The 10,681-nt window shown below is 34.8% G+C and overlaps 1 protein-coding gene across 2 annotated transcripts in view; it reads left to right on the plus strand.

Annotated features, from left to right (window-relative positions):
• Positions 1-1,505: 1,505 nt before the first annotated feature.
• Positions 1,506-10,681, plus strand: part of LOC108975965 (interaptin-like) — a gene marked incomplete at its 3' end in the record, with an annotated part of 18,148 nt that continues 8,972 nt past the window's right edge. Inside the window, 3 exon segments of one of the 2 annotated variants that reach the window (XM_018944823.1) lie at positions 1,506-2,257; positions 5,560-5,853; positions 5,912-5,938. In XM_018944823.1, coding sequence (XP_018800368.1) covers positions 1,616-2,257; positions 5,560-5,853; positions 5,912-5,938 — 963 coding nt within the window. 2 annotated transcript variants of the gene reach the window in all.

A 10,681-nucleotide genomic window follows, 5' to 3' on the forward strand; every position in this document is an offset into this window, starting at 1 on the left:
GAAATACAAAGAAAAAGATAAAAGTTCTACATTAGAAATAAATGCCAAGAAATGTTCCGAACGCAAAATGGATTTGTGTGTCGTGTATGGGCGAAACGAATTCACACAGATCCAACGCATATAGGTGTATGTGAGTTATTGCAGAATTGCAAAACCGTCTCAAGTCAAAAACATTGTCTCTAACAATTTTAGAGATTTGTTGGTGTATTAGACACTACAAAGAGAAAAAGTGTAAAGAAACAAATGAATTAAACTCAATGAATCTAAACTCAACTGGAAATCGACTTCCCTAATAAAAAAAAGTCCATTATTTCCCTTATATGCATAATATTAAAAAATAACGGCTTTTATAACAAAATACTATGTAACAATGTTTTCTTTTAATAAATAGTAAGCGATGTGAAGTCTTGAATGGCAAAAACATCTGTTTTATCATCTGTCCAACGGCAGTGAGAACGGGTCAGATTAGTGAAGAGATTAAATGTAATCTAATCACTTAAAATTTTTAGTAGGAACATAGTATTAGGAATAAAATTGGAAAATCTGGGATAAGTGCGAAATTCAAATAAATATTGTATTTTTCGTTGGAAAGTAGTTTATCACTTAATAGTTGATTGTATGTCTTATGTATAAGTACATACCACATATGCACACATACATTTCCATGTGACTGGTTGCGGATCACTGTTTCCATTAGAGTGTGAACGTCAAAACGATTTTCGTTTTTGTTTGCGCCTTTTTATACAATATCCATTATTATATTATACTTATTATTAAATTTATTGTACATATTTTTATAATACTTCTTTACCTTTGAGCACTATTTTGCAGTTTCAAAGCACAACTGAGTAAAATTTATAAATGTACTATTGTAATATACATATATATATTATATAATTTTAATATGAAAATATGAAGGAATAATCTCTAACTTGATATTAGAGTTTACCCCGGTAGTCTACCGTTTAGGATGATTTATAACATTTTTACAAAAGAGGAAATAATAAAAACCAAAATATCATTCCTTGGTTAAGTTTGAAATTTGAAACATATATGTTTGTATATTTACATATGTACATATGTATATTTTAAAGAGTGAATCATTAGAGTATTTATAAATTTTATTTTCTATCCTTATGTTAGGAATTATATTTTATCAAAAGGCTTGTATACATCCGAATATGTTAGGAATGTTTGCCAAATACCAGTTTCATCTACAATAAAAGCCACACCGTAAATATTATAAACAAAGACTCAGGTTAGAAAGGTATTAGTATTGGTACTGCCCAATGCACAAATTGAGGCAAATTTTAAGTATGGAACAAGTTTAACGATATTCGTTCACAGTCGTTTTTAATTCGTTCAGAAGCAACAATTTGACTTGGAATTGAGTGTCACGCATACATTGTGTATGCCAAAAAAGCAAAGAAAAAATTTATAAAAAAGCATAAAAACCATAAAATCTTAAAAAAAAAAATGAACACCAAAAATTAGTATAAAAAACATTTTTATTTAGATAACATTTAAAAACTTAACTTGCCAAAGAGATAAACTGAATAAATTGAATATTACAAAAATTGGCATTGGGAAGGATTAACACTCCGAATCGTTGCATATGAATCAAAATCTTAGTGAAAATACCAATATGAGTGGCAGACTCAAGAATTCAACTCCTCAAACCCCCAACATATGTCCACAAGTTCGTAGCCGACCACGTAACCGCCAATTTCGTTTAATGTCGACATCAGCAAATGAAGAGGAACTATCTCCCAATTCACCGCCCACTATTCTTAACATAGTGGTACCAAGTCATATAGGCAGTGAAACGTCGGTTGTAAGTGCTGGTTTAAATGCAGCATCGTTAAATGTGGTCACAAAGTCATCGGCACCATTTGTGCCGTCGCCAATGTTAGATTCGAACGAGTACTATGAGAATTCAAAATATCGGCATTATGATTCGTGGCTCGAAGAGTCTAATTCAACCATTAAATCGTCCACAAAGAAGTGCCAGTCAAAATCTACCAAAACTGAAAAATCGTTTCCTAAGGAGGACCACTTTGAATCTCAACAATCAGCTACAATCGGTCATCCTTTTAAACCCCTACAATATGACGTAAGCTATTTGAAGCAGCGGCTTGTCAAGTACCGTGCCGAAACAGAAAGTTGTGGAGATGCAGCTAAATTGAATGGGCAATTAAATGAAATATTTATTCGACGCCTGGTAGATATTGAAAATATGGCGAAAGGTGATACGGATGTAAGTAAGSGAATTAATGTTTCAAGTTCATACTTTAATTTATGTATGTATTTGAAAGTATTACCTAGTGAATCGATTTATTTTATTTGGCTTCAATGATTCCATACAATTATCTACACAAAATACAGCTGTAATAACTCAAATTAATATGTATGTGATTTTGTATAATTATTTCTTTCGCCAAGCCAGTTATGAGGTGCACTAGTAGTAGTATGGAAATGGGATAGTTGTTTGGCTAGTTGGGCCAGAGTTTTTCAGTAGTTGGACAGTCATTCATTATTCACACATATACATATATATACTCACAAGAATTACCTAGATTTTGGTTTTAATCATGATATATATGAATACCAATACCTTAATAGGTGGATAATTTTTTTATTTTTCGAATATTAGGGCGTAAGTAATTAACAATACTTACGAGTACGCAAACTAGTTATATCAATTCTAGTCAACAGTGTTCATGGTTTGGATTCTGTTTCGTGGTACAAAAATTATAATATACGAACGGAGAATAAAGAATACTGAAAATACGCACGACATTTCTGCAAGGGAATGTCCATTCCAAGCAGATATTAAATTAATTTTTCGATTAAAAAAATYATTTTTTAATAGTTTTTGCCTAAAGAAAACATACGTTAATGTTAAAAGGTAAAAAAAATCTAAACTTACCTTCCAGGTGATAAATTATGTTGACCGCCAAAAGGCGGACCTGCCTGGTAACGTAATAAAAAACTTTTAGTAGAGGATGATTTTACTTAAAATTTTATTCAGTTCTTTTTATTGTTTTGATGATAAATTTGAAAGCATTTGTTATTGTTTGAGAGGCAGACAGAAAACGAATGTCATCGGGCTGGATCATACCATTTCTTAAATTTTTGTATTTGTGGACTTTGGCTCTGAGGTCTACCGACAGCTCTTTTGGCGTTAGTCTCCTCATAACGACATAGTACAGCAGCCACTTCAATACGAAAATTTGGTAATTTTTTATGATAAATATCTTTACAGTTAGTTCCATGAATACGGTGAGAAAGGAGGTATGAATTTACTATCGACATATCAATTAAGTGATAAAATAAACGCAAAGTCCATTTTTTGGTCTTAACTCTGATGTGATAGCGACCAAGTAAATTGTCCATCAAATCAACACCACCCATAAGGCGGTTATATACTTTAATTATATTAGGACAGTCTACATCGACGTAGGATTTATTTTTCCGATCATAACGGCATATTTTTAAGGGTTGTGAATTGCTGTTTAGTGTTTTAAATGGCTTAATTCCAGCATACGTGGATACCAGTCGTACATATTTGGTATCCTTCCATTGAACCCATTCTACTTTCTTTGTCAGCTTTCAGTTGGGTATTCTGTTAGATCGGACGGCTCCTAACGCATAAATTCCTCTGCTTCGTAAATAAACAAGAGGTGGCAGAGATTTATAAAAATTATCAAAGTACAATATGTGGTTTTTGAAAACTGGAATTGTACTTGACAACCTTATGACTACATTGGCTGTTGATCCTAAATAAGGAGTATTAGGTATTACTTTATTATCGCCACCTCCTTTGTATACTTCAAATCTGTACGAAAAGCCATTCGAGTAACAAAGAACAAAAAGTTTCATGCCATATTTAGGGGGTTTTGCGGGCATATATTGTCGAAATTTTGTCAACATTTTTGTTGAACACATTTATTCATCAATGCACAACCGAGCCGTTATTGGCACAGATCAATTTGCATATTGAGTCTATCAATAAGTGGGCGAATTTTATACAGTTCATCAAATCCTGCTTCCCGTGTTTTTTTTTCATTTTTTTGGTATCATTGAAGTGAAGATATTTTCTGATTGAAAAGAACTGTTTAGAAGTCATTGCGTTTCTAACTGGCTCGAAAGAATGTTTGGACCAGTAACTCTCGACACTGGGATATCGGTACACAGACATAAAAATGAACTTTCCGATATATTTTTTTAAACCACACGATGCCAAAGTAAAGTTTGTAGAAAAGCTTGCTGTTTTGCATACAAATTGCTCTGATACACAATTTCATTTTGCAAGTCATCGTTGAAAAAATAATTAAAGCAACGGAATGGTGTGGTTAATTCTTTGAAATGTTACGGCAGTTCCTTGTCTCCTTGAAAAACTACATCATTTTTTTCAAGTTCAAGAAATTGTCTTTCCATACAATTTTTCTGAACTCTGGATTTTGGAGGGAAATATCTTTCATATTTCCGCTAAACCCCCTCTCATTGGATACTACTTCACTTTCACCAGCTTCAGTTTCTGGTAGAGGGGATCGTGCCCTTTTTGTTTTTGTTTTTGTTTTCACAGGTTTTGGTGGTAAAGACTCGTCAGACTGCTCCACATTATTATGCACTTCTGCCAGATGTTTTTCTGAGTCTCTAAAGATATTTTCAAAATCGATGTTATCTGCACTCTTCTTGAAATGTAGCAAAGTCTTCGTTTGGTAATTGAAAGTCTGGGTCTTCCAAATCATCATTATCGTCGTCGAAATCGTCTTCTGAATCTGCGCCATCGAATGGGTAAATGAGCCATAAGTTCTTCAATTTCCTCATCAATTAATTTTGAGAAATTAAATTTTTTTCTTTGTGAAAACTGCTGATTGTTTCCCAGAATGTTTAAGACCCATAAATGTTTAAAGAAAAATGAAAAGATAAAGAAAATGGACTAGAGTCCGTGTATGCAAAATTTGCTTTTAACCAGCAGATCCGCCTTTAGACGGTGTTCAATTTTCACCGGATACAAACAAAGTTTTGCTAAAAACTTAACAATAAAGCACAAAACATAAAAGAATATATATTTACCTATATAAGAAAATATATATTTACCTATATAAGAAAATTTTTTTTTACGCAAATCATGAATTTTAACGAATTTATACTATTTTAAAAACTCCACTTGATACACAAATAATTATTTAACACACTTTGTCAAAAAATTGACTTTAGCACTCAACGATTTGCAATGAAATGACGAATGCTTACTGTAATTTGTTTCAATAAGAGAATTTGGTTGTTGTTTGCTGATATTTACCGTTAGAACAGAGGTTTAATATATAGGAGCTGCATAGCAACATATTAATTATACACCGTCTAAAGGCAGCCTCGCCGGTTACAGGACCAATTTAGATTTTTATTTGGTTTATTTTAAGTAATGTTATGATACCACATGGACGGAGAAAGCGGAAAAGTTACTTAATTAGAATTACTTTCATAAATCTGATTATTGCCATTAAGGAGGAAAACTTATCAAAAAATTGTATTAACTTTTATTTTCAAAAGATCAAGCTTGTAACTTATCAGGAATGGGTGGATATGCTAATGCAAATCAACGAAGTAATCATTGGTAATATGATAGATCTAGAGAGTGAGGTYGCAGAGAAGCTAGAATGCATGAAACGTCGAATACAATCCAGCTGTAGTCAAATCAGCAATAATGAACAAAAATATCGTCAGGACATTTGTTCTCTAATGAAACTCATAAAAAACGCATATCATCACGATAACTGGGATATTGAGGGGCTTGAATTTCAGACTGTAAATCTACCTGAAATTTTGGGCACGAGAAATACCACTGTAAGATGTACATATATATAAAAACAATTTCATAACAATGTAATTCTATCAATTATAGTGTTCGGAACAATCAAATATTATGACGGTGAGTGCATATTTGTATTTCAATATTATATTTTTAAGTTAAATGGTTGAATTTACGAGACATACCATAGGTTTTCGTCCGATGGCTAATATTTGTGAATTTCGTCATTATCCACTAACACAACATTTCAAATCTACATATATAGTACAAATTTCTTCTAAGTAATAAAAAAATAGCGTCAAACATGTGTATGTACGTATGTGTATTATGTATGTTCAATCATACATACATATGTATGTATATTGTGACAAAAAAGTACCCGAAAATTGTAAATAAAACGGATTTTCCCACTCCTAGAAACACTTTTTATGAGCACTTTTGGTATGRTCTTTAGCTCYTTCGGCGAATTTTGTTTTATCTCTTCGCTCAATTGGAAACGGTTTCTACGGAGTGACAATTTCCATTTGGAGAACGAGAAAAAATCAAACGGTGCCAAACMTGTTGAACGCGGTGGTTTATCAATGGTATTCATTGTGTTTTTGGCTTTAGATTCGGTCACAATCGTACTATTTTTAAAAAAATTCAGCTTTATCCGGACGAGTCGAGCAAGAACGCGTTTCGTATCCAAAATATCCACCAAAATTACTAGYGAGAGATGTCGAGCTCTCTTGCCATCGCCTAACACTTGTCTAACGATTACCATATCCTTCACTTTTTTAATATATTGTGAGCTCGTGTTGTTGATAAAGCTGAATTACCGTAAATATTCTCTACAATGACGCACACGAAATTTGGTTAGAAATACAAAATTTGAGATAAGTTCTTTGTCCGATATTTTTATCTATTGTAAATATCTCAACGCACTACTAAGGTGTACCGACTGGTAGATAGATCGCGGTCATATTTGGCATAGATTAAGGACAGTCCCGGAGAATTTATAATAGTTTCCGGGTGCTTTTTTGTCCCAATGTATATTAAATAAATGAAGTCATTTTATTAATTTGTCATTTTATTTAAATAAAACAAAAAAGATAAAATATTTAAAGAAAATTTGGCTAAATGCCTCCCTAAAACTTTTGTCCTAGGCAATTGCTTAAGCTGCCTATTGCAGGGCCGGCCCGCAGATACGGCATACCTAATGTTACGTTATTTGACGGGGTTTATAACGTAATGCCGATAAGCAGCTGATTTAGACACTACAAAAAAATGTAAACTAAGAAATAAATTTAATACTTATGAAGTCACCTGACAATCGACTTCCTAAATTACAAAATGCATCCATTATTTTCATTAAATAGAAAATATATAAAATAAGGCGACTTTTTTTTTAACAAAATACCATATATCAATGGTTTCTGATAATTAATATTAGGCGATGTGAATTTTTAATGTTAAAAACAGCAGTATAAAATTCTACAACTACAGTAAGGTAAAATGTTAATGTTAACTAATTACTTAAAATTTTTGGTCGGAACATGCTGTAAGCATTGTGCAGCCATRCTTAACTGTGTGGCAGGTTCACCCAAACTCTGCGCGACCAGAACATAGCGTGGCATTCTTATTGGCCCTTTTCGAAAGATTGCCCACCACGAATTACTAACGSTGTAAGAGAAAGATCTGTGAGCTTGTTCTTATGCGCACTACATCATGCGCGGCAAATTGCAAGGTAATACTAATTAGATGCAAGCCAACATAAGTAATTGGTTTTTCCTACCTAAAACAGAAATATTTTCGGTATATAATGGTCGTTCAAGTCCTTCCAACTGCAAAGCGTCAAAACTTATCAGGTTCGGTCAACTGTCAAAGTTTGGTAGGTGAGCGGTTTTCACATTTCTAGTGACAGGAGAGTTGACTAGAATTATGCGAGGGCACACTGCGCAACTGTACAGATAAGATAAAATTTCTGGCTGTCGACTATAATCGACGCTCAGTTGAGTTGGGTTATCTGTGGCCGTTGCTTATAGTCAACGCTCCTACCGAAGTGGTTAATAAACAAAGCTTTTTTTTTTGACACACCATGTTGTACCGGCAATGCATTTATAATACCACAATAGAAAATCGCATTGACTGATGCATCGCTAGGCATTGCGGCTACTTTAACAGATGATGGGCGAACGACGGACAGCTATTCCGATATTTTTTATGTTACTGTTTCATCTGGTTTTTTATTTATTTATTTTTTTTATATAGTAGGGGGAAGTATCGAAAGCCGAAGTGCGGAACTTCAATCCGCTAAACCTAACCTACTCCCAGCTCAGGACTCTCCCACGTAACCATCGGTTAAGTATTACTTCGTGGGAGGGGCAATATATTTCAGTCTCCTTTATTGCGCGGACTGACGGACGCCTATAGTCTGTTGAAAAGATCTCAGTTTGGTCATTATGAACGCTGACGCTTCGCTGACAGCTTTCCATTTATCAGTCGGTCTGACACATGAGTGTCGTTAAATTATCGACCGTAAAACTGCCACCGAGTGAGGTTTTTAGCTTTTCCCTTGTATTCGAAAACCGAGGGCAATAAAATAATACATGTTCACAGTCAAATTGCAAGGTAATACTACTTCTATATACTCTGTACACGTCGGACAGTTCGGACTAATGTCATTGTGGAATCTGAAGAGGTAGCTTCTAAAGCATCTGTAGGAGCCCAATAATAAATTAATGTCCATTTAACACATTGATTTTTATTTAATTTTAAGTTTATATTAATTTTCTTTTTAACTTAACACTCCTAATGCTTTACTAATAATGTCTTAATATTATGCTAGCACCGTTTTTTATCCCTTCTTGTGCTTAATTTTCTCATTAGCTATGTAAGCTTGTGCGTATGTGCTTATGAGGGCGTAGGTATTTTTTTCCGGAGGGGGAATCTTTAAAGATATCGTCATTTTTCCGGACGATATGCACGATTCGTATTGGCCGTACGCCCAAGCAGGACTTGCAACGCAATACGCCTACGTACTAAACCCTGAACTCCGTCGTCTTTGCTTGTATTTGGCTCACGGAACTGCCGTTAGGCATTACATTACCAAGCTTAGCCATTCTTCTCTTCATTCACACTTTTCGCTCTAATTCCGATTAATCCTTCTGTTTTTGCTGCGTTGCCACTCAGGGCGTAGGTATGAAATACGTATGTACAAATCATAGAAAACCGTAACGTATGTATGTGGATGTAAGAATTGATGTGCATATGCATAAGCGGCGCTCTCACAAAGGTGAATAGCCTAATTCATGGTCACGGGCATCCGATTTTGCACAGTGACATGCTTCTGACCAAACATGCTCCCCCCTCTGAAATGCTTGCATTTCAATCCGAAATGGGTAATGGTGCAATTTTATGGACTGCTCTACTTATAATCTCTTTCGTAGTTTTGATGTCCACAACCCTGGCTTTGCCGTCTGAACCAGAGACAATGTTGATAACTCTCCCAAGTGACCAATGCTGTGGGGGCAAGTTGGATTCATGAATGATGACCATTTGACCAATTTCGATACTGGCTTCCGGTTTCAACCACTTCGAGCATTGTAGTAGGCTAAGAATATAGTAGGGGGACCTTATGTCCCAAAAACGCTGCTTCAAATACGTCACCTGCTGCCATTGCGTTAACGAAGATACTGCGTTCATATTGATGGTTTTATCTGGATATCATTGATTTTACTGCCGCCTCCCAAAAACCTCCAAAATGTGGAGCACGTGGCGGAATAAAACAAAGCTCAAAACCAGTGCTGGTGCAATGACTAGTGATGTCATCAGTAGCCGCTTGATTGAAGAACTGTTGTTGAAGATCCTTCAATTTGGCTTGAGCACCAACGAAATTTGTGCCGTTGTCACAGTAAATGCGTTGAGGTATGCCGCGTCTTCCTACTAAACGTTTTAGACAAAGTATAAAATTATTAGTAGAGAGGTCGGATACTAATTTTGCATGTATGGCTTTGGATGCGAAGCATACAAAAATTGCTATGTATATTTTATATGTAGCTCTTCCACAAAGACGATAAGTTTTACTGAAAGGGCCGCAAAAGTCAACGCCACTAATTAGAAATAGGCGTTGAATTTGGAAGCGATTGGCAGGAAGATCCGCCATAATTTGACCCACTAATTTCGGTTTATAATGGAAACAGAGAAAAACATTTATAACCCAGACTCGCTCACACAACATATTTATTAAAACCTTTGGACCAGCATGTAAATGTTTCCGATGGAGGTATTTTATGTACAAAGATGTAAATCGATGATTTTTTGGAAGAAGTGCGTGAAATTTTGCATAAAAAGAAATTGGTGCTTTTCACAAACGGCCACCGACTCTGAGGACCGAAACTGTCACTCCGTTAAGATTCATTTCATGTAGAAAAAGAGTCAGCTTCTGTACGAACGATTTAACTTCTTGTTGTTTCTGTAGTCTTTCAATTTCTTCAGCGAATTCGATCTATTGAGTAGCTACGACAATTCGCCACCATTAAAGGTGGTGGAGTTCCTCTAACGGTAGATGAAGTATCATTGCTGGCGTTAGTTTATTGTTAACAGCAACTTTGTTGAAAACATGAAATATATATGCAGCGACGCGAAGTAATCAGTGGTACGATGAACAGCGGTTGATTATGGTATTGATGATGTTTCCCGCGTTGATGTTTTTTTTTAAACTTGAGGTTGATTCCCTTCCGTCGTTATAAATCTTGGATTTTAGTGCTATATTCCTTCTTGCTTATAGGCCATTCCGAAGAATTTTTTATTAGAAACTCTGGTTCAGAGAACCAAATCGTACTTACAAGATCCTGAGCGCTACAGCCGCGTGAAACGATGTCT

This window comes from Bactrocera latifrons, unplaced genomic scaffold (assembly GCF_001853355.1).
Source record: "Bactrocera latifrons isolate USDA-ARS-PBARC rearing strain unplaced genomic scaffold, ASM185335v1 scaffold_703, whole genome shotgun sequence".
NCBI lineage: Eukaryota > Metazoa > Arthropoda > Insecta > Diptera > Tephritidae > Bactrocera > Bactrocera latifrons.